Source organism: Vidua macroura, chromosome 18 (genome assembly GCF_024509145.1).
Source record: "Vidua macroura isolate BioBank_ID:100142 chromosome 18, ASM2450914v1, whole genome shotgun sequence".
Taxonomy (NCBI): Eukaryota; Metazoa; Chordata; class Aves; order Passeriformes; family Viduidae; genus Vidua; species Vidua macroura.
In genome coordinates, this window is record NC_071588.1 from 2,909,954 (window position 1) to 2,934,986 (window position 25,033).

The following is a 25,033-nucleotide window of genomic DNA, read 5'->3' on the forward strand; positions in this document are numbered from 1 at the left end:
CTGAAGGATGCAGTTGTCTAAGAGATCTGCAAATCAGTCTTTCCTTTGTTTCCTTTCTAGGAGAGCTGCAGGCAGAATCACATGTGAGAGGATGGAGATAAAAACCACAGTGCCTGAAGCTGTCTTACTCTCATGGCTTGTTGGAGTAGCACTAGAGAAGATAATTTCTCACTAATTGATGGTGTATCCTAATGGAACTTCTGATCCACTGGTTAGCACAAGCCATTTTGTCACATCACATTTTAGCAATGCCCTCCTCTCCCCTCACTGTGTGCCCTACATTTTAGACAAGCATGTTCACAAAACACAGCCCAATAAAATAAACTCATTGTTACAGGTATTAGACTTTTGCTACATTTTCACAAACTTCAATTCATGTTCTTTTGCAGCCCCCAGAGGTTAACAAGGAACCAAGTTGTGCTGGACAAGATCTAAAACGTTTAGCCCTCTAAATAAGGAGCAGAGCATTTTGAGCTTTTAAATAAACACAACTTAAATGATGAGTTAACCAGGGAAGCCTCCTGCTTTTGGCATCTGCAGGATGAAAAAATCCCTGCAAAGACTAGGGCAGTTATGCAACTCTACTGCAAGTAACCTCCTCTGGAATACTGATGAGCAGCTGCTTTGTGTCTCTTAGGTATAAATACTATGATACTTAAGGAAGTAGAACAAGTCAACCACCAATTAGGAAGAAAAAGCCATCAATCACATGAGAACAAAGTGCTTAGGGCTTACAAACTTTCACCACTGGTGTGCAGAGCCCAACATGCACACGTTTGGAATTCTAACCCAGCGTAATGAGGCTCTGGACATTCCATGCTGGAGTTGCTGTGCCACTGAACATCTAAAGTTATTAAACAGAAGAATTCAGTGTTTTCTCCATTAAATCCCTACACAGAAGGGCAAACTGGCAACTGAACATGCATTATGTTAAGTGACCAGCCATGAAAGTCCCAAATTAGCCAACACTAGACAGAGTATTGGGGGGAAGGGAGGAGAGGCACAGAACTCATGCTTGCCTAAAAATACACCAACACTGAAGATGACCCTGGTAATGCTAGTGACAGGGTCAACTGCACCTCAAGCTGCCAGATTAGTCATTGTTGCACACTGAAAACACTGCAGTGATCCCCATCAGACCAGCAAAGCCACTGAAGGTAAGATAACCAAATAAAGCTGGAACCACCCAGGAGTGGAAACACCTTTGACTACCAAAGTTACTGCAGTAGATCTCCTTTTCTTATACTAAGTTTCTCCACCATTGTTGTCTTTCTCAACTGAAGAGGCAAGTGTTTGACACTTACACACAGCCCGTTCTACAGCGTAACTTTCTAATAAAAGGCATAAATCACACCAAAGAATTGCCAGTAACCTGAAAGGCTCACAGGCAAGTCAATGGAAAGCTGCTTACAAACAGCCTTCTCCTCCCTGAGTGTGAGTACAGCTATTTTTGGCCATGACTAAATAAGGGAAGAGACAAAAGCCTTCAAGACTACACAGTGGAAAACTGAATTCAAAGTGGAGGCTTATCTCAGGAAAATAAGAGCAGGATTTTGATGATATGAGAACCCAAAAGAGCCGGGATCAGGAGAATTTGAGCAGTGCTGACTCCTGAGAGTGGCTGGGGAGAACAGGAGCAGCGGGAGCAGCCGCGGGACGTACCCTGCACACGGACATCTGGTTCGTGGTCAGCGTCCCCGTCTTGTCGGAACAGATCACCGAGGTGCAGCCCAGGGTCTCCACGGAGGGCAGGCTCCTCACGATGGCGTTCTTCTTGGCCATCCTGCGTGTGCCCAGCGCCAGGCAGGTGGTGATGACAGCGGGCAGGCCCTCGGGGATGGCGGCCACGGCCAGGGCCACGGCGATTTTGAAGTAGTAGATGGCGCCGCGGATCCAGGAGCCGCCGTGCACGGGGTCGTTGAAGTGGCCGATGTTGATGATCCACACGGCGATGCAGATCAGGGAGATGACTTTGGACAGCTGCTCCCCAAACTCGTCCAGCTTCTGCTGCAGGGGGGTTCTCTCCTGCTCGGTCGCCACCATCTCGTCACGGATTTTCCCGATTTCAGTGTTTACCCCTGTTGCAATAACCACCCCCATGGCCTTACCAGCAGCAATGTTTGTACCCTGAGGTAAAGGAAGAGCAGGGAAAACTTGGAGTCAGTACACAAACAGGTTCTGTGGGTGAGTTTATTTTGTTTGGCTTTAATGTCACAAAAAAAACCAAACAAAACAAAACAAAACAAAAAAACAAACAAAAAAAACAAAACAAAACAAAACAAACACAAAAAAAAACCAAAAAAAAACCAACCAACCAACCAAAAAAAACCAAAAAAAAAAAAAAAAAACCAACCAAACAAAAAAAAACAACCCCAAAAAAACCACCACAAAAACCCCTCAAACCAAACCACCTCATACAAGTTCAGACTGTGCTTCAGCCAGGATATGGAAGAGTAAAGAAGAAGAGGATGACACTGCCTGTGTCTGTAAGGGAACACTCCAGGGTGGAATTTCTGCTCCCAGAACAGGCTCAAAACGAGTCAGTATTGATCTCTCACAAGCACCACAGCCAAACCCAGATGCTGAGCAAGCAGTATGTATTTCAGCTGGAATACTGAATGTGTTTCACCTCTCTTTTTAATCCAGGCTCTATTTTGTCAGATTTAATGTTATTTGCTATGAGTAATAGATGTGTTCTCTAGGGCTCCCTGTGTGAACATATTTAACATGGAAATGAACAGTAAAATTAAGCTCCCTGCCAGCAAAAAGTTATTTTCTTATCTGAAAGACATTTAATCCTTCCTTCAAATAAATTTGAACAAACTGTTTCAATCCTATACATAAAGCCAGTTCTCAACTTTAGCTACACACCACCACAATTTGTGTGGGTTCTTATCACACTGAAGAACTATTACTTTAGAAAATTACTGCAGAAACACTACAAGTGTGTGCGCTTCACCCTCCAAGACTTCCTTGTGAAGGACAAAAAAAATTTTCCTCATATAGACTGGTTTCATCCAGCATCTTCCCCTGAGGACAGCTTTTATTAAAAGTTAATTTAGTTCAACGTGTATGGAGACACACAGAAATATATACAGAGAACATAGCAAAGTCATGGAGTTTTTGGGGGAAGACCTGAAGTTTTGCACATTTTTTATCAGCTTCAGTGTTATTTTATAAATGTTTTGAAAACCTCAAAGTAAATTACTTACAGAAAAGAGCATGTTCTTCTTGTCTTGATTTACAGCACGAGGATCAGGCACAGGGTCTGTGTGCTTTATAACAGACACAGATTCACCTAAAATAAAGATGATAGTCTTAAGAAATTTTGTATCTGGAGTCCTGAGGGAATCAAAAAGTTATCATCTTCGGCTCTGAAATTTTTAGGATGTCAAAATTCTTTCCTCAAATGATCTTAATTTAATTGCTTAAGTGAAACAGAAAATATTTCAGTTGGCCAAGAAAACCAAATGTCTGGCTTTTAGCAAAAACTCTGTATCAGTTTCTACAAGCATGTCACACAGGTATAGAAAGGCTCCTTTTCTTTAAAAGCAGAGGTTCATTGCTACACCAGATTTCACAAGGTGGTGCTCTCAGCTTCAGTCACTGAGTTACACTACTTTGTGTAAGCTCAAGGGACCCAAAGCTTCCTCCCTTTAAAAGGATTTTGTTGAGCAGCATCTCAGACCTCAGTCCTATTCTACCTGACAGGAGACTTAAGCATCAACTTGGGTGCAAACAGCAAAGGCTTCAATTAAAACAAGAATTCTGTTACTTAAATAAAGGCAAGGAATAGTCACTTTTTACAGAATTCTGATGGTCTATTTCTACTTATTCCAGCAGCTTTACAGGCATGGAGTGCATCCATTTTCCTATGCTAAACATAAGTAAAGCTTGATCAGTCTTGTGCTATTCAGGATCTGTAGTGAGAAACCCTGGAGCCTGTTTCAAGACTGATTCAAGGATGAAAAATAGGCTTCCTATGAATACTTTACTGTTTTAAAATTCAGAGCTAGTTAACAATAATTTATGCTACCAAAACAGGCAGACAGATCTCCATGTTCCAGTTGAAAGAAAACTGTTGTAGCATGCTCGGTTGATTCCCAGCTTTTTTTCCTATATTCAGAAGTGCTGCTACTTTGTTTTGTTTTCAACAAATCTGAAAAGGGCTCTAAAAATAGCTCCTGCATTTGAGGGCTGGTACCAGAAAACACACGAATGTGTGTGCATAGAATTTGAGCAAATAAGGCTTGAGTGCACTGAGTCTTTAGTGGCAGCAGCTTAAAAGCTGCCAGCATTGCAAAAGTTGTTCTTTCCTGTTGCAGAAGACATTTAGTAAGATTTACATACTTTCATATTGGAGTGGTGACACGATGTTCAAACCTAGAAGACTCCGTGAACTAGAAGAGAAATCCATTTTTAAAAAAAAAAAAATTAATTTCCCACAGATTGCTTATGTCTGTTGGGGAAAGAGGAAGGGCAAAAAAGCATTACAAGACTCAGTAAGAATGTTCATCCCACTAAAGGGAAAACAAAGCCAATGATGAAGCAACACATTCAGCCACTCTACAAGTTACCAGATCTGAAATTTACTGCACTTGAATGCAGAGAACTTCAATAGCTGCAGGCTTGTTTCTAATGGATCATTGCAAATAAATGGTGAAAAGGCACTTTCAATTATGCACATAATTACATAGAAGTCAGAGAAACTGTACCTGTGAGAATTGACTGGTCTACCCTTAGAGTTGTAGATTTGATAGAAGTAATTCTTATATCAGCAGGAACCTTGTCTCCAACTACAAAGAAATGACAAGACAAAGTCAGAATTTTGCCGTTTGAGAGATGACTGACCAAGTGTCCCTTCCCTCCATCAGCCAGAAAAATGACTTTCCAGTAACTGCACAGATGACTGAGATCACCAGCAGCTTATTGCTGCTTTTGTGACTTGCAATACTCCCATTTTCTGAGTATCCAATACACCTTGGCAATTTAGACTTGCCCCTACCTAACCTCCAAGAAAGAAGCTATAAGTCACTGGATTGCTTTTCTAACCACATGGCCACTTGAAAGCAAAGGGAAAACATTCTCAAGAGCAAGGTATCAATTTCAGAAGACATATTTATAAACAATCAAAACCCGTAGCTAAGGTGAATCGAGTTCCCTTTTCAGAACACGGGTCCTGCAGAGTCTTTTAGCTGTTTTCTCTATGCCCAAAGTGAGTCCTCTGCTCTCCAAAGATCACATCAGCCACATCTATTTATTTAGAAAACTAAAAGAAGTTGTATTTTCCTTTTCTTTGGCACCAATTGTGAGAATAACGTGCTTCTGCAAATATGCTCTTGTAATGCTACACTTTGAATTCTGCCAGATGTTTTAGAGTTGGAAGTTAACCTCAGATCACACAGTAGCTTTATTTTCCAGTAATGCTGCTCTATTAAATAACCACAATCCATATCCCAGTTACAATTTTCACAGATCTCTGTTGTGTTTATCTTGTCATGCACATTTCTATTTTGCAAAAGAGAATACTGAAGGAAAAAAAAAAAAACCACAAACAACAAAACATCCATTAACAAGTGCTTGAGACACCGAGGCAGCAGATGATAAAAGTTAACACCACACTCCTAAAAATGGCAGATAAATCCAGCTGTCACTTGAGCTCCAGCATCCCTAACATCTCAACATTATCTTCTCCCTTCCTACTTCCTCTTACCCAGCTTTTCTTAGTTTTTAAGGAAAAAAACTAAAGCTCTACCATTTTGTGCCTACTGCAAATAAATGGCTTCATGCAAATTAACTTGCTAAAGTATATTAATGAGGCACATTTCTGATTCACATGGAGGGGTTCTACATTCTGCATGTCAATATTCCTAATTAATACATGATTGAACACTTCTAATATAATTTAACACCACAAGCATTCGAGTGTCAGCTATATTATTATAAAATAATGCAAAGAAATAAAGAAGGGAGAATAACTAACTAAAGACAACTGATCCTTTCAGTAGGTGGAATCTGTGTCCCCGCAGTGAAATTAAAATAAGCTGCAATTCCTGCAGGAACTGCTTATGCAATCAGCAGCAATAATGCACATTAAGAAATAATATCATGAAAAGCTCTACAGTGGTGACACAGCCTTGGCTCATCCAACCCCTCACACCCTGGAGTGGAAAACTGTGGAACAAAACCCTGAAGAGGAGAATGAAGTGCTACTTCAAACGTTAGGAAAACTTGCACCATGTGACTTCCTGTAAATTCAGAGTAACTCCAACCACTAAAACCAGCAAAAGATTGTATAGTTTTGCCTGTAGAGTTAGATGTGTGTTTTTGTGAGCATCTGTATATGAAGGGACAAAAATGCAGCCACAAATGTGTCATTATACCATGTGAATACTAATTTAAGCCACAATGCCCTTGAACAGCAAGAGAAAATAGCCTTAGACAAATGGTGACCTAGCCCAAAAAAGGCAAAACTATTCAATTGCTCTCCTGGTGTCCTGAGGAGGGTTATTTGCAGACACACAGTAGCAGCTGCTTTGCAGATATGGCTGGACAGGCCAAGCCCTCAGAGCAATGTGCTGAGAGGTCTGGCAACCTGCACAAACATCTTCAGAGCACTGCAGAACTGCAGGCAGCCCACAGCCACCACGTCTGGCAACATCGCTGGAGATGCACAACACAAAAATGAAGCTGTTAAAAAAACAATCTTAAAACTTTCAAGAAACTGGACAGAACATACAGCAAAGTTCACAAGTGATTTTCTAACCTACTTCTGAACTTCTCCAAGTTGTTCAAACTTAATATTGACAAGATTTAAAATACTTGGAGAGACCCCTCTAAGAGACTGTCGATATTAACATCAGTATTTCCACGAAAACTACTACTGTTGTTATCAATTGCCTGAATCACCAGAACTGAAGTGTTAAATTTATTATGACAGTGCAGCTTCATAAATTGATCTCAACGATTTAAGATAAGACTCATTATTCACTCACCCTCTCTGACTGGGAAGGCTGTAGTAAAATATTCAAGGCATTTCCAATAGGCAGGAAAGCTGTATGTCAGGGTCAGTTACAGAGACATTTTAAACAACTCTTTGCAAAATAACAACTACTATGAGACTAAGTCATTTATAGTCTTGAATATACTTTCAAGAGCACAACTGAAAATTAATAGGAAGCTATCCTATGACAGAGAGGAACCACAGGAAATATTCAGTGAGCAGTGTACTACAGATCTCATCTACAAAGAGAAGGCTTTAAAACAGGAAAAAGAATGCGAGGTTGTTGTTGTTTTTTGGGAGGCTTTTTAAAATTCATATAATTCAGTCCACAGAACCAATGGAAGTAATACCCAAGGCTTGAAAGAAATGAGAAAGTGATTATGTGTTTGTGCTGCTCAGCACAGAGCTGCTACAGTAAACGATATAATTCCATAGTCTGACATCTAAAATAAAAAGTCAGTTGCAGAAATATTTTCATCCATTATTTCAACCCAACTTTTTAATCCTAAATAGTCCCTTGATTTCCACAACAGCTCTGAAGAAATAAAATAAGCTGTTTTCAAAACTGCCCAGGTACATGCTCTGAAACATAATGTGGCCAAATACATAACTACTGATTAAACCAGCCCCACCAGCTACAGCACTGACTGCTGTCTGGAGGAGTGAGAAGGGTTTGGTTTGAACCATTACAGCTTCACCCACAGAATCCTTTTATTCACGCACAGAATTTTAGAATTTTAATGCTGAGCTTCAGCACACAATAAATGAGCCTGTGTAAGAACAACCTGGTCGTGACAGGGGGTTAAGAAAGATAAATATCCATTTTATTTAACTGTGTATGAGTCTACACTGAAACAGACAATTTACAATTTCTACTCCTTGGTAGAAACTGGAGCAGTATTTTGTTGCAATATGAATTTAAAGTTTATGTCAGTTGCTTTTTCACTGTAAACAGGGATAATTTAGTACTTTCAAATACTGCATTCTTCAGCCATCTAACCAGCAATGCTACCTTTCAAAATTCCCACTGACTACACCCAACACTCAGCCTTTCTTCTCAAGCTCCCAGCCCTTACCTTCCTGCTCCCAGTGCTTGTGGCAGTCATGGGTCAAGTTCCCTCCATATGGACAATCACTGACAGATATCTGATTTTTACACAGTCCAACCCTGCCTCTCCACAGACTTGTCCCAAACTGACTTCCAAGTACAGAATGTATTATTAAGCAACCAGAGTCCCAATTTTATCCTTGGCACTGACCAAGTCCTACAGTGAAATGATCAGCTCATTACCTGGGTGTTTCATTTTAGCACTGATACCCCTTTCAATACTTTACCAGTTTCCAGCATAGCAATAAAATTAAATACTTCATTTCAGAATTCTGTCAGACAATGGTTTGAGACACTCCCTGGGAGACCTCTACAGCTAAAATACAATATTAATTTTGCAGGCTATGGCAGTCAGTGCTTTAAGAGCCCAGGAAGATGGGCAGAATTGATGGGACACATATTCTATGAACAATGAAGGTGGAGGGAAAATAACTGTTAAAGCTGAGTGGATTTCAGTCCCTTGTATTTTTAGTTACTTCTGGGTACTAATTAGACTACAACAGGACCATACTCCTCTTTCAAGACTCAAATTATTAGACCATATCTCAATATAGTCTATGGAGATCCATATTCCAGATTTTCTAATCAAAACTGCTGGTGGCAGTGGGCTCAGGAAGCAATTGACTGTACCCCAAAAGCCAGTATGCCATAGAACAGTCCTCAGAACAAAACCGAGGCTTGAAATGTGTACTTTGAACACCAATACCAGCTCTGTTAACTCTGGCCCCTCACACCCCTGGAAACTTGCTCAGGTTTACAGGCAGGTACATTATAAAAAGTTTTGCTTCTTTTTTATGTTAATGTGTTACAAGAACAATTCCTCTTCTAAGCAAAGAAAGTGATCTGTTTGCAGCAAGTCCCTTTTTGTGATCACAGCAAATCAAAGTAATTCTTCCTGTAGATATCAGAGGAGTTGTTCATATAGAACATGTACCTCACACTTTATTTATGTTTATCATTAACCAAAGTCAGTGTCACCCTGGATCTGCTATCAGCACGTTGGGGGTTGGAACTGGACTTTTGTAATAAAGATTATCAGGACAGCTCCAATTATTCTATAGTTGAACAGTTTTTGAACACAGTTCCTGAAACTGAGTAAAAGCATCCCCAAACCAATCACCAAAAACCACCAAATGTTAAGAATTGAAACTAATAGATTTAAAATAATACATAAGGGATGCTATACAAAACTGAGGATTTTCTGAGTGTTGAATTGAGTATTGCTGGGGACAGTAATATTTAAACCTCACACCTGAACAGAATGGTTTCCTTTTATTTAGAGGTAGAGCTGCTCCAGCAGAACTGGTTTTTGTATTAAATTTCCTTAACACAAGCCCAGCTTAGCTCCTCTTCCCTCCTTGTACACAATCTCATCTTCCTGTTGTCCTTGATTTCCTTAGACCATCAGAAACAGAATTTTTCTCCTGTAGTAACAGGTTTTAAGTATTTAACACTTCCTGAACAGGGCATAATAAAATGGTACCAAAAATCAGAAGCTCTACAAAACAGGAACATAATTGAGTCCAACTAAGCTTTCATACAAGGCCAAGAATGTCGAAGTGCCAAAATTAGAAGAGAGATTATGAACCAAATTTTAAGTCTGAGTTTCCACTCCAAACCAGGAAGGTAAAATTTATTTTCCATTGAGACAGATTACACCAGCAAAGGTCCAAGAGTTGTAACCATAGCAGTAAAACAGCACTTGCTTTCACTAACAAGGCGACAGAACAATACATTTAAATTCATTCTTTGCACTAGACAATGTGCATGAAACAGCCTCTATCATCCACCTTCTGCATTCTGGGCAGATAGAAAATATCTCCAGAGGTTACTGTGCAGTGTATGCAAGGTGTGAGTATCCTAACCCAGGAACTGTTCAAGGTAGAGGTTAAAAAATACTTAAGCAACACATATATGTTGTTTTCTTATAAAGGAAAGCCAAAAGGACAGAAAAAGCTTTGCTTTCTGGGAGCAAAGTATTTCCAGGTCAAAACTGAGGGTTGAGAGAAATGGAGATACTGTGTTAAACAGTACATAAGACTCGAATTTTTCTTAAACTTGTTTCTTTTCATTCTCTAAAAACAGACTTGTCGTTCTCTCTGAAGAGAGCACCAGAACATTAGATAGATGTGCTGATGGACAGGGACCCTGCTTCTAAGTCTGCACTCATTTCTAAACCACATTTGTCTAGTTTTAGCTTTTAATTAGTGGATCTATTTATACCACTGCCTACTAGATGGAAAACTCTTGTGATCAGCCTACAAAAATATCTAATAGCAGAAAGAACACACTAGTAAGTTAAGCTTCAACTTAAGCCAGGTCAGGTAAAGAACAACAACTTCTGCACACCAAAACTGAAGTCCTGTTTCCAAGTTATGCTGCATTTGGGTAAGAGAAGAACCAAAAGTCAGAATTCTGGAAGTGCAGCGAAGTTTCAAGTGCAAATTTTCTTTAGCCTAAAAAAAAAAAAACAAAAGAAACAAAAAAACAAAACCAAAAAAAGATCTTCCTTTGCCAGGGTAATACAGTATCAACTGAACATTACCTTGATGTCCAAGCTTTTTGTTCAGTACTATTTGTCCTTAAAATAAAACCCACTCAGCATCAGCTCTGTCAGAGTACAGAATATCGGGTATGTTCTCAATTTTCAAGCAACTAAACCAGAATTAGTTTTGCTATTTTTACCAAACAGTTTGGTAATTCTGAAGGGAAATGCTACAAGAATTGGGGTAAACATTGGAAATGTGTTTTGCAATATTTCCAATGTGTGTTAAAAGTGACACAATTTCAGGCCATGCCCTGAGCTGAACCTCACATACCTTCAGACTCAGTGAAGTATGGAATGGAGTTTGGACTGTGTCTGGTTATCCCCAAGCTGCCTCTGATGTGCTGGCCAAAATGTTCATTGAAGCTCACAGATTTATGCACTACTCATGCATGTATTTATTATTAACCACTGACCTTACTTTCCTCTCTTTTCTGGTTCAAAAGTAGTACTTCAGGAAAAAAAAAAAAAGCTAAATATGTGCTTTAAAACCCAGATCCAACAGTTTGCACCTGGTAAGGAAACATCCACAACATTTGCAGTAAATTCTTTTTCCCCACCAAGAGAAGCTCTCAGCAGTTTGCTTCAGGACAGCCTCCAGCAGTTCTCTGTTCTGGGCTTAAGCCTTCCTCCATCCTTTTCCTTATCTTTTCCAATCTCAATATTTTCCCAGAAAAAATAAACCTGCATCTCTAGCACTAAGTCTGAACATCAATCCTAGTTGTTAGAAAAGTAACACAGGCACAAGGACCCAGATGTTTTGGAATAAGACCTGCAACATCCATGTTTTTAGTTGTGCCACCAGGTAGAATCTGGAGCTCTTCACAACCACATGGGAGTGACATAATTCACATCAAAAATCTTCCTCCCTGACCTTCTTCATCCCAAAATTAATCTTTATAATAAGGCACCCAAGAGTCTTGAAGTGCTCTGCAGTTGGAATAAAAAGCCTCAAAGCAGTTCTTGCCTACTCTGTGCCAGGTATAAAACTAAGCAATCTGGAATATAAACTAATTTAATAAGCAACAGCTTCTGGCAACTCTGTGTATATTTTTAACATGTTGAGTACTTACAGATACAGTAACAGATGACAAGAACCATCCTTCAGAAATTCAGGAAAAAGAGGAACTACTGTGGCTGCACTTTGGTCATTTACTGACTGCAACTATTGAACTTTAATTTATTAAATTACAGAAACTCAGACACACTGTATCTGCTCCAGAAAATTTTATGCTGGAAAATACAGTGGAAGTGAACAAAGGTAATTTCTGCTCCCAAATGTGCTTCTATTAAAAAAAAAATACATGATTTACAACCAGTTTATCCCAATTATTCAGGCTAGCTTCACACAAAACTTGTAAGAAGTAGGGCCATGCTATGCTAAATTTCTCTTTAAAATGTCACTTTAACCCAGCAAACAAAAAACTTAACTAAACCAAAGTGTATCTAATCTATTAAGACAGCCCCTGGTTACAGATTTAGAGTGTACCCTGCAATTACCTCCAGCTTCTACAACAATATGATAATCCATTTAAAGGCAGGCAAACTGAAAAGCCATGTGAGGACAGCATCTGGAGGTCTGTCACTTCATCAGTTCTAAGAAAGACTCTGTAGCTTAGTAACCATCACACACTACAGCACTGAGAACCATGCCCACCACAGGTCTGCAAGCAAATTTAAGGCACACTTCCCAAATCTGTGACCCAAACATCCCTAAGAGCTCCTGTTCATTGTACAGTACCTTTTCCACCATCTCTGCTGAAGTGAACATGGAGGAAAATCCTTTAACATGCAGTTAAGATATTAATATCTGCATGTATCAATAGCAACCTAACAATTCCTACAATGAAGTAATCTCTGTGTGAGACCCACACACAGCCATTTCAAATTAGCAATGCTGTTACAGCATTAAATGCAACTATTTTGCAAGGGATGACTTGTAGAAATTTGTTCACTATTAGTTATCAGCACAGGGGAGAATCCAATCACCTGGTTGTTCATGCCACAGGGTTGAAAGAGATTTGCCTGGACACACAAATGTCGTTGGCACTCGGCCAGGAATTCCAGAGCCAGATATGTATCCCAGCATGAAGGGCTCTGTCACTTCCCTACATGGCCATCTTTTTGCAAACAACATGTCAAAGGCCATCACAGTCCTGCTGCACTTGAGGCACAGGCATGCACAGAGTCTCTCTCACCTCCAGGTCTTGACACCAATTGGGACACGATGCATTTATTGGCTCTTCTCTACTTGCTCTATGGCTTTTCTCAGTTTGATTACAATTAAAACTCATCATTGTCTAGCTACAAGAATTTATTATTTCAGTGTCAGAAGTTGCGTTACACTGAAGCACTGATTTCTCCATTAAACATCCACATGACTTACAATCAACTGCAGCTTCAAATGAAGGCAATTTAAGTGTATTGTTTGATCCACAAATTTAAGTGAATATTTTACCCAGAAAAGCTTCTATAATCCATCAACAAGCCAGACCACCTATCTTAAAGGACAGTTATAAAACCTGGATATTTTTTGGGTTTCTACATGAGCATACTGGCTTAAGCTTGTCCTTATCTTAAAAAAAAAAAAATCTACACATGCTGGGCTATCATTGTTCTACAAGCAGATTTTAATAATGCAATAGTAAACCTATGATAAAGAGAACACTATGCTAGTTAAAGGCAGCCTGGTGTTACAGGCACATTGGTTATTCCCAGTTTGTTTTACTCCCTCAGACACAGGCCTTTTAAACAGAGTAATTGATTTTATTGGTACTGACAATATACAGCAGGTAAGTAAAAGCCCACACATCCCCCAGGTGTTCTCATACAGAATAAAAGCAAAGCTAAATTTGAAGATGAAAACACAATCTGTACCGCTTCTGAAATGGCAATGAATCAAGGAGAAAGTGTTCTGTGCTCTGTATACATGCCAGAGCACCAAAATCCAGCATTTCTCCTCAGTGATACCCCAAACCAGTGCAAAACACACAGTCATCAACTCCCAATTCTACCAACTCTGCTTTAAAGTACCAAAAAGCACAACCCGAGTGTATTCCCACGATGAAAACTCCTTCCAAAACCACCATTCCACTGCTGACATTTAAAAACAGGATAAGGATTTGGCCCAGCCATCTACTGCAGTCTGTAACTGATACAGTTCTGATTGCCTCAAAAGGACACGTCAAACACAGCAGAAAGAGCCCCCCTTGCAGAGCACACAGCTCTGGCCATGCAGAGCAGGAGCAGTGAGGCAGAGCACAGTCACTGACAAGGCATCACAGTGCACCCTTCATTTCACTATCATCACTTGTAGCTGAACCACCCTGTGCACAAAACAGGGGCTTGAGACAGGGCTCAGCCAACGTTAAAAGTTTCTCAAGGAATGAAAGCTGGGCAGGCAGCCAGCACCAACTTCATTCTGAGTGCACACTCTCTTTGCCTGCTAATTAAAACAGGAGGATAGTCAAGTTTAAGGGTATATATTTATCTCCTCTTGAGACAGCTACCACCTCTAAAATCAAAGTGACACGAGTGCAAAGTAAGTTTGATCTACACCCTGCATTGTTCCCAAAGGAAAAAACCACTCAGTTAACAGTCGATAATGACCTACAAAATCTGAACATGTAACACTCCTGACACTCAGCAAGAGCCACCTAGTTTTATCTGGGAAGGAACAGCAAGCCCAGTTCAGAGAAAATTTATTACTATGGCATTAGCACCAAAATGATGGAGTTTTAGCTGGAAGTATATAACCCTTCTATTTTTGCACTCCTTCCAGACAAAGACACAGCTTTTAGAGCAAAACTAAGATATTACAAAGCTCTAGGAAAAAGTCCAGGCTTTTAAGACTGGCACTTCAAAAGCTTACCCAGGAGAAACAGGGAGCTCTACTCTGCATAGCTCATGTATCTGAGCTCTATACAGCAATTTGTCAGAAGGAGCAATAAAAAATTGTGAAAGATGAGAAAACAGTGAAGTCACATGCCAGTCACACTTGCTGAGAGGACAGAAGACATTTGTGAAGAGAAGTTCAAAGGCACTGCTACTACAAGCCTAAGAGCTGGAGAAACACATTCAGATGAAATAACAGACTGTGACCAAAAAAAAAAAAAAAAAAAATCTCTGCGCTCCCAAACCCAAGGAAACTGCAGACATTTTAACACCAGGAAGAAATATCTATTTTGTGATAGAAAAGCAGACAAGCTTTAAGACACTCTTAAACCGGACACTAGAAAACAAAATTCTAAACTTGTGACAAGTGTTAAAACCACAACTCCAATTAAGATGCCTTAACTTTCAGACCTACCAATTAAACTAAGTGGCAATTGGAAGAACAATCCCCTCCATACAACTGCACATTTAAGGTAATTACAGATGAACAGGAGCAAGATGGTTCTTAAGTGAAGCATATACTTAGGAGTGTTTGAAAACTCCCCCCAGGGCCTCAAATCACTAAGACAAAGCCCCACAACAATTTTACATTAACATGCTAATACCTGTATGCACCACAAAAGTGGGTCTTACCTGCCACTTCCACGATATCACCTGGGACAATGTCTCTTGCTTTAATCCTCTGGACACTTTTTCGGTCCTGTCGATACACTTTGCCCATCTCTGGTTCATATTCTTTAAGCGCTTCAATAGCATTTTCAGCATTTCTTTCCTAAAAGACAGCAAAAATATGTAATTTTGAAAGCCTTCAAGGAAAATAAGCCTGTCAGATCCAATTATCCAAAAGCATTATCATATGAATGCTACCAACTCAGCTCAGCTATATTTCTTCATACAGAACATTTTGTGTCCCCTCCCCTTAGGGGGTTGCTGACTGGAAATCATTAGAGTGTAATTCAGGTGTTTGTGGGCCTTCAGAACACAGAAATTGTTTATTTCAATGCTGCAGCATTTTCCATCAGGAATATCCGCTGTGTTGTTGCAGGGAGGCCACACAAAGAGTTCCATGTCATATATGGATGTTTTTTTGACATTAAAAAAAGCACTAACCAGAATTAAGATTTGTGGATGTAGGTGTTGGCTGTACCTTGGCTGGAGCAGCTTACACTCAGCCTGGAGTGGACCAGCACTGCTGAATTTCATTTACTGACACAAATCAAGGATCAAATTATGACAAAGCCAACTTATTATCAACTTTATTTCAGTAAATCAAGTCATGCTGAAGTGAAATTAAAGCATACACTAGAAACTTCCCCAGAATCTCCAAACAATTTACAAACTCGGATTAATCCCCACAAAGGAAAACCTTTTGATTTCCACCAACACATCAGCTTTCCTATCTCAGCTGCAGTCCTCTCACTGAGCTCTAGCAGAGATTGGTATCAGTATTGTGATGCCACCTGGATAAAGAACAACTGCAGAAACCAGAAGCTTATCAGTGCTCCTTCTCCAGTTCCTGGAGAAAGAACTTATTTTCCATTTCCCTGCCTATTGACAAGAACAAATGTCATTTAACCCTGATAATTATAGATAATGGTAGAGTGCACAGAGTTTTTAGAACATCTGCCCTTCAAATATACATCAGCCTTTCCAGATAATAAAAAATTCCTCCTTGCATGTCAAAGCAGAAACAAAACCATCAGAAATTCAAAAGTCGAGGAACTCACTAGTTCCTTGTAAAAGTGCAGCTGAAAATGACTGTTACCAAAACTACCTTAAGGAACTAACATTTATTTACATGGCACAATTCAGGGTCTGGCAGGGCAGATATTAGCACAGAGCCATAAAAGTGCAAGTAATACCAGCCCCATATTCCACCAGGTGAATTAATTCTGCTCCTCAGCACTAGAACACCAACATTGCTTTTCTGTGGACAATGAGTCACTGTGAGGCAAAACCTTAAAGTCCCACAAAATGAAGGTTACTTCAACAGAACTTTTTCTTCCAAAAGGAGAAATAAAAATTCAACATGAATTTTAGCCAGGTAGCCAAGAAGGCTAATGGCTCATGGCTTGGAGCAGAAATAGTGCAGCCAGTAAGATCAGAGCACAGGGGATGGGCACTGCTGAGGCACCTCCAGTCCTGGGAGCAGTTTTGGGCCCCTCTTGACAAGGACATGGAGGGGCTGGAGCATGACCAGGGAAAGAAACAGAGCTGGGGAAGGATCTGGAGCACCAGGAGCACCTGAGAGAGCTGGGGGGAACTCAGCCTGGAGAAAAGGAGGCTTGGCGGGGACCTTGTCACTCTTTAGAAAAGGAACAGAACGAGAATAAACATTCAAGTTGCACCAGGAGAAATTCAGAATGGGTATTAGCAGCAATTTCTTCACAGAAATGGTTGTCAAGCATCCAAACAGGCTGCTCAGGAAAGTGGATGAATCACCATGCCTGCAGGTATCCAAAATGTACATGTGGCCCTCAGGGACATGGTTTCATGGTGGCCTTGGCAGTGCTGGGTTAACAGTGTGACTTGATGATCTTAAAGATCCTTTCCACCCTCAACAATTCCACGATTCAGCTCATGCAGCCAGCTCAGAGTGCTAGACTGAGCCTTTTTGCTGCAGTTTGCCTGAGGTTGTGGTAGCCAGACTACCCTGGAGGCACTGGAGCACTGGCAGGTGCTCCTGGGGAAAGGTGCACGTGAGAGGAAAGGCTGAGGGCGGCAGAGCTGTGACTCAGTGCTCACATCTGGTACCTGTAGGAACAGATACATTTATGGGTGGAGACTGTGTACTGTGGCTGATTTTCCATGCCCATTAGAACAAGGGAATGAGTCACTTCATCTGGGCAGCAACTCTCTTTCACAATGAAGTTCCATGCATATAGAAGTATACATAGAGGTATTCATTGATACTGTGACATCAGAAAAAAACCCTGATTATTTCCTACAACAGGGAAACAACTACACAAGAAAAATTCTCAAACTGTACAGACAGCTTTAGCTTCCATTTCACGCTTAAAATTAGTACCTGCAGAACTGCAGCTCAAGAGTTTCAAGTTAAACATTAACTCTTGCACAATTACTTTATGAAGACTTGAATATAAAATGTCATTTAAGGGGGCAGTGCTGTCACCCCTTGACCAACATTATCTCTTCCCTGCAATCCTGCTCCAGCAGGGTGGGCAGCAAGCTGGGCACTGCTAAAAACTGAATTTTGAGGAACACTCTTCAGCCAGCTCACTTGGGACAGCACAAAGCAGAGCACAGGAATGGGCAGCAAGGCCACTCAAGGCCACTTCTTCCAGCAGGCAGGGACCTCTCTAATATGTTTCAACCTATTAACAAGACTCCTCCTCTTAATTTTTGTTATTTTGACCAGTTTCATATTTTTTAAAGCACGAAGCCTCATGCACTAAGAGAGAAAGTAATTATGGCACGTTAGCACCCCCCCCTTACAAAAAATCCCAACAAAACCAACCAATAATACAAAGAACTTACCATAAAATCCTAGAACATTTTTTATATGCAGGAAAAAAACTTCTAACAAAACATCCACTGTCTAAAGTGATCAAATTAGCAAAATGAAGTGATGTGAACATTTTTGTTTTGGCATCTCATGAAGTGTGATTTTATGTTATGGTACTACTGTCTATATGATTTATAAAAAGGCATCAAATTAATGTCACAGCTGACAGTATAGGAAAAGTTTTATGGTATTTAGATGTTTTCTTTAGAAACTTGTGCCTTTTGACAGACATGCAGTCTTTGGATGCACACTTAATAGGTACTATAGTAATTGAATAGGGAGAATTAATACTGTATTAATAATTTACTAAAACACAACAGTTGTCTCAAGAGGAAACAGAAAAGAAATAAGATTACAAGTGCTCCATCCTTTGTTCCTTAGTCAGGAAAAAACCCAAGCAAACCACCCCAATTGTTCTTAGCTTTGCAAGGCCTGATTTATTGCCTGAATTCAGGGCTTTATTCTGGCCTGTCTCGTTCATGTGTTCAGCAGTGTGTGGCCAAACACACTGATGGGCATTTTGCCTTTCTGGCAACACTTCTGAAGCTTTCATTTTACCTTTAAGTCAACACTTTCTGTTGAGAAGCTTTATGGTTTGCTGACTCTCAGGAATCTGGAGTTAGCAACACATCCTACTTGCTTTGTAAGAACACCCAACACTACAGGGTACAGTGCTTCCTCTTAAACCATAAAACCCCAAAACATTTGTGATTTGATGCTGTAAAACTGCGTACCTGCCACACTCCCACAATTGCATTGGCTACTAATATGAGTAAGATTACAAAAGGCTCTACAAATGCTGTGATTGTTTCTTCACCTTCTTCAAACCAGGCCAGGACCTGCAAGAGAAACACAGTGGTTTAAATTCCTGATTTACACAGACACCTTGCAAACTTTATGCCTGTTAAGTTTCAAATGCTTAGACTTCAGCAGTTTTGGAAACCCCTCAATCTACCAAGTCTGTAGCTTTGTAATTCATGAATGAGTTGGCAAAACGCGATGGAAAAGGAGAAAGAATCTTTACTAAAGCAGTACAAAGTTCACTGTAGAGGCTGCTCTTCTTTTAAAGGAATAAGCTATTTATCTGGGAAACAATTGCTACTGTTGCTTCAGAAGTGAAAGCAGAAGTTGTGACAACAGTTATGACAATGAAAAAAATTACTTAATTACTATGTAAAACAGGACATGGATTAGTTTGACAGCCTAAAATGCTAAAAACTTGTCAGAATCTGAATTTTAAGCAAGTTAATTGCCTGTACCAGTAACTTAGCCACACAAACGGAAACAGCTTTACAAGTTTTCCGTGAGTAGATGCAAAAACCAATCATCTACTTATTTAAATACAAGTAGTGTCATATTGAAGCATCCAGGGGAATGGCATAGTTATATCTGAAGCCAGACTGTAAACCAAGTAGCTGATAAAACTCAAAATTGGATTTTAAAAGGTAAATCAAACTTGAGGACTTGCATAAAAGGCTCCACATAGATTTTGTTTTAATTCATTTGTTTTAAAAGTGCACTCCAGCGTTGGGTATCTGTCATTCGACTTGAAAGTGTCAGGGCCTCTGCAGAATGCTGGAGTCACTGATGAAAAGTCAAGTTAACATGACCAGAGAGGAAGAGCATTTTTGTCAACATGTTGAGCAACAGGAAGCCTGGAAAGTGACAGTAAATAGGAACAACGTGTTGAGATAATTAGGGCTGGTAGTCAGGCAACAGCACTCTGAATCACTAGAAGACTGCAGCGAGCAAACTGTTACTAAAGCAAGCCCATGATTCTACCAACATGCTGCTCCAAGCTATTGCTCAATTGTGAGACACTCCAGGATGTCAAAAGGAAGGAGTAGCAGCATGAAAGCCTCAAGCAGAAAACAGACTGTCAAGCAAATCCAAGGCAACAAGAAATTTTTATTACAAAGGGATAAACTTGTAAGATCCAGGTTGTGATTAATACGACTGCAACATTCCAACTGGTAACACAACACTTTTGAGGGTCTGTGTAATCCCCCTGCAGAACAGATTTAGTTGGGATCTCTCCAATCCCTGGAACAGCTCCTGCCATTTGCCCTGTGGGGGCAGTGGGACAGGCCCTGCTGTCCCTGCTCACCCCACACACATCCCTGTGCCACGGGCAGCCTCCCCTCTGCACCAGAGCTGCTGCTCCCCTGGAGCTACAGGAGAGGCCAGTGGGGCATTTCCAGATCTGTCAGCGTACACAAGGCCACACGCTGCCATCAGAATCTGTTTCTTGCCTCCCTTTCTTTATTGGAGTTCTGTAGAGCTCGCTTTGCTTCCAAACAAAGCAAATAAATTCAATTATGTTGTGACGTGCTTATCTGAGCAGGCACCTACAAAGTTAACTGGAATAAAACATCTGCTTTACACGACGTTAAACCAGAATCTTTTCTGATTTAAGACCACGTGTGTTGTAAAATAACATTGAGAAAGGCCACAACTTCCAGAGGTAAGGAAAGGAGCTACAAGGACAGCAAGATCCAAGTATGTCAAGGAGAGCCAAAATTAAGTTTTCAAGGGATCTTTTCTTTCAATAAGTCATTATTTCAAAAAGAGCAGATGAACTGAAATTAGAGTTCCTGAGAGTATAGAGCCTGAAGGTTTAAATTTTTACTGCTGTTTTTTGGTGAAATTATCAATCTGTGACAAGACTAAAGTGAAGTATCTAGTTAACCCTGGAAGCCAGCAACACACATTTTTCTCTCCAGAAAATTACTATCAAGGAACAATCCAAGCTCTAGTTCTAGAACAATTTAGTAAACATAGACATAAAATAACCCAATACATTGCAACTTCTTGTTTTTGCTATAGCAGACTACAGCTAGATTAACACTTCACTTAGGATATTTGTGATACATAACACATTCTGTAACAGACACGGTTCATTATTTGAGAGCAATCTGAAGTAAAAAAAACAAAACAAAGGCAAGAAAAACAAAGAGGAAGTAGAACAAGCAATAACAAATATTTAGCTTTGCATTTTTAGTAACAACAGACCATATGCCAAGGCCTGGTAAAGACTAGACAATTCTTGTCCAAGTCACTGAGTCCTTGTCAGAAAGTTTCCAGTAGCACACTTTTAAGACCCTGGAGAGGTTTACAGTGAGAGGTTTTTTTTTTTTTTCCCAACTGCTACTCAGAAGGGCCCCATCATGTTTCAGCCCTAATCACTTAAAACTCACATGTAGAACAGCTTCATTTCCAGGTCACTGATCTCCAATGCTCTGGTCAGGCACTACTGTCAATAGGTAAAGTCACCATGTATTTAAGAAAGTAGGAAGAATAAGAAAAGAGTAAGATAATTGCTCAAGAGAAATGCAAGCCTAAAAATATAAGGGAAATAATAGCAAGACATGAAAGCCCCATATCAACAGCCAACACAAGCAGCTTAAAGGACAACTTTCATTCAGCATATCTGCTTCAGGGCTGCCAGAGCTATGGCTTGCAGAGCCTATTTTAAACAAAGCCTAATGGGGTGGACCTGCAGGACTCTGAGGCAAAAGATACACAATGACAGGCAAACAGCACTTGGTTATTTGTAAAAAGGGGACAGAGGTACAATGCCAAAGCCAGCCAGCAATGAGGCGAGCGCTGATGGAAGCGGCTGAAACAGCACAAGTGCCCTTGCAGCTTTTTCCATTTCTACAAGTGAAGGATCTCTATTGTCAGGGCAGTTATGGAGACAAGTTACCTCAGATGACTAGGTGTCATTAAGTAACAACAATTGAATTGGAGAATGGGAGTTTGGAGACAGAATTGTGTTGCCCAGCAGGCTGTACCCGCTCACCGCTAACAGAGCAAAAGCAAATACTTTGTTGTCAGCAACCAAACAGGGATTTTTGTTTGGTTTTCATTTTGACAACGGAAACTTAGAAGCAAGCTGGGAGAGGTAAGATCTCATCCCAACAAAAAGAAGCCCAGGATTAATTAAAGCAGGTCATACAAAACACATGGACTGCTTTTAAGAGTTTTCTCACAGGATTATGTGATTTCAGTTTTAATATATTTTGGACAGAGTATCAACTCCTGCTCAGAAACTCCTCTTTTAGTGTTTCTCCTTTCAGTACAAATTAACTTAAAAATAAGCAGATGCAAACTATTTCAGTAGTCCTGTTCCATCCACGTCAGTTATACTGAACACCAGGTAAAAAAGAAAAACCTGCCAATTTTAGTTCCATGATTCAGTAGAGATTTTTGTCTGCTACACAAGGAGGTCAGAGGAAAAGATCTCAAACACAAACCAACATCTTGACCACATGTATAAGCACAAAATTAAGAATTTTACTAAGTTCACAGATTGTAAGCACCCATCAATGTTATGCCGTATTCCTGAAAATAAATATATTATTATAGCAATAAGAGAGAAAAAAAAAGATACCTGTCACCCAGTTTAATTTTTGCAACATAAAATGGAATCACAATGACTTCTCACATTTTTATCACCCCTACCCTCATGCTAATGAGCAATCTAAGTTTAGCTAAAAGCATGTCAGTGTCACATTCTACAGCAACCCTTATCTTGTGCCACACACTCACTGCTGCTGACCTTAACAGGTAGCTTGTGGGGTGATTTCAGGGCAAAGCCTGCAACACTGTTACTGACACATCCTACTTCTCCAAGGGGACCTTCGCTCACCTTTTACCACAAGCTAGGTTGTACTCAAGCTAATTTACAGGCTATTACAATCTCTGGGCTAAAGCACAGTGTATTGTTTTAATCTAAACACAGATATCCACTATTAGAAAACATTCTCAGGACATTCACTTCTAAGTCAGCTTATGAATTAAAGGAATAATTGAGGGGAGGGAATGCTCATAAGATGCTCTACAAACACTTCAAGTTTTGGTGGAGTTTATAGCCTACACTGCACCTTGTAGGAGAAAATCCACTGTGTGATGCAGAGCTTAGACTGCAGAGTTCAGCACACACCACTGCTTAAAGCAGCCACACTTCACTAAGGAATTATTCTACATCAGATGCAGTTCACGTTTTGCAACCTGTCAAAATCATTTATACTGCAAAGCAAGCTGTTCTTTTCAGTAAACACTGTAGATCTGAGCACATGCTACACAAGTATCAAGAATTAAAAGCCATGAATACACTCCACAGGTTCATTTCTGCAGAGGCTTCACGGATCCAACAGAAGACTGAGACAAGTCTATGCACAGATCCATCAGAAATTATTTATACTGTTTCTCTTCAAAAGCCATACTTAAGGCTTTCACTAACCAGGCACACCCCTTACAGCAGTTCTGACCTGGAATGTAGGACACAGGATCCACAGCCCACAAACACGCAGCATCTGACCCCGGCAAGCAGCCTGGCTGACACAGATTGAGCTGCTGCTCCGAGTTCTTTTACTGACACGTACCTGACAGGCAGTGTAGGAGCAGAGGGCACAAAAGGCACTCTGAACACAAGTTTATGTTCTACATAAGAAGGGATGTTTCTGCACAAAACCCAGTGCAGGCTACGGATGTGTGTTACTGTGCAGGCAGTTCTAACGGCAAGAAACTAATATGATTTATGATTGTAACACAACCGCCATAAAAACTCCCTCAACACCAAAAAAACCAAAATTATCTATATACTTCGAGATCCTCTCTCTCTCATACCTCCATCTTAATTTTTCTAAACTGACAATGTACAGCTGGTCAAGAACACCAGAACTTAGGTGATGTAATTACATCCTATTTTTGCAGTAATGCAATCCTTGTATCAACATATCCAATGGTGCTTTACAGCTACTACAAAAGTCTGTATTATGCTTTCATCAGGAAAAAGTGTTAAAACCCAAGAAAAACAGATAACACGATCACCTTCTGAGCAAAGAAAACACCAGAAACAAACACAAAGGGGAAGAACTTTTAAAGTACCAAAATCATAATAGATCTAGAGGGGTTTTAGTTTTCACCAGAGAAAAATCTTTACTTCTAACATCAATTTAGTGTGCCTCTGTAGCTCCAAAATAGAAGGCAGAAAAGGCAGAGCAGTAGCCCAAGGTCATGTACCATGTCAGCTGAACAGAAGCAGAGAACCCAAATCTATCCCACACTCCATTAGACTACAATCTCCTCTTAATTAGATAGAAAAATTAACCATACTGAAAAAAGCAAGTGAATTCAGCTACTAATCAAGTTTTCCAAGAGGACTCAGCAGTGTATGTTCTATGACCTCTGTCAGTCTGGTCTCATACTTACTCAGACTCAGTAATCAAAGCTTTAATATGGGAAATCTGATTTTTCACTTACTTGTTTATAATAAAAACAACTAATTTACTTTGGCACGGAAAGCTAACAAACTTCTGCGCTGTCATTTGTCTCATGAGATGACAGAAACACTCCTGACTTTTCAGGAACAAAAAGACATCCCCTTCTCACCCTCTGTGAGGAAAAGGGGGAAAAAGAAAAAAAAGCTCTTCAATGACTGTTTATTCAATTTTCAATAGCCAGCCTGATTTCCTCTCCAGGAAAGAGAGGAGTGAGAGAAGCACATCTGTCTCCATGGTCAGGTCTGATGTCACTGAGGCTCTGCTCAGCTGGTACTGGTGAATTACAGACCCAAAGCCAGAGGCCTCTGGAAGGTGTTGGTGTGGGGAGAGCAGATCCCCAGCACAGCACAAACTGCAGCACCAAGGCAACCCTTCCCCCACCACACAACAGCTCCAGAGCACATTCTCCTCTGCCCATCCTAATTAGCTTGCCCTTAGCTAAAGAGTCACCACAATTTCCACTCCCCCCAAGAGCTGCAGCATTTATTTTTTTTTTCAAGTAGTTAATTACAACTCCAGGGCAAAGTCTACTGTAAACTTTTACTCCCTACCTAAACAATTTAATACTCTGCAAGCTTTTGTTTCTGTTGTCCAGTTCCCCAAGAAATACAGCCTTCACCTTCCTTCTGAGTCTTCACTCCGTTTTCCAGTTTTTCAGCAAGCACATACC

At 40.2% G+C, this 25,033-nt stretch overlaps 1 protein-coding gene across 3 annotated transcripts in view; it reads right to left on the reverse strand.

Annotated features, from left to right (window-relative positions):
- The window catches only part of ATP2A2 (ATPase sarcoplasmic/endoplasmic reticulum Ca2+ transporting 2), a 43,813-nt gene that overhangs the window by 16,483 nt on the left and 2,297 nt on the right, over positions 1-25,033 (reverse strand). For all 3 annotated transcript variants that reach the window (XR_008439791.1, XM_053993403.1, XM_053993402.1), the window contains exons 4-8: positions 18,811-18,915; positions 15,184-15,322; positions 4,716-4,796; positions 3,213-3,298; positions 1,663-2,127 (exon numbers count right to left, since the gene is read on the reverse strand). Coding sequence is in view for 2 of the 3 variants with exons in the window: in XM_053993403.1 (XP_053849378.1) it covers positions 1,663-2,127; positions 3,213-3,298; positions 4,716-4,796; positions 15,184-15,322; positions 18,811-18,915 (876 nt within the window). In the remaining variant the exon portion in view is untranslated. The remainder of the gene's footprint in view (positions 1-1,662; positions 2,128-3,212; positions 3,299-4,715; positions 4,797-15,183; positions 15,323-18,810; positions 18,916-25,033) is intronic.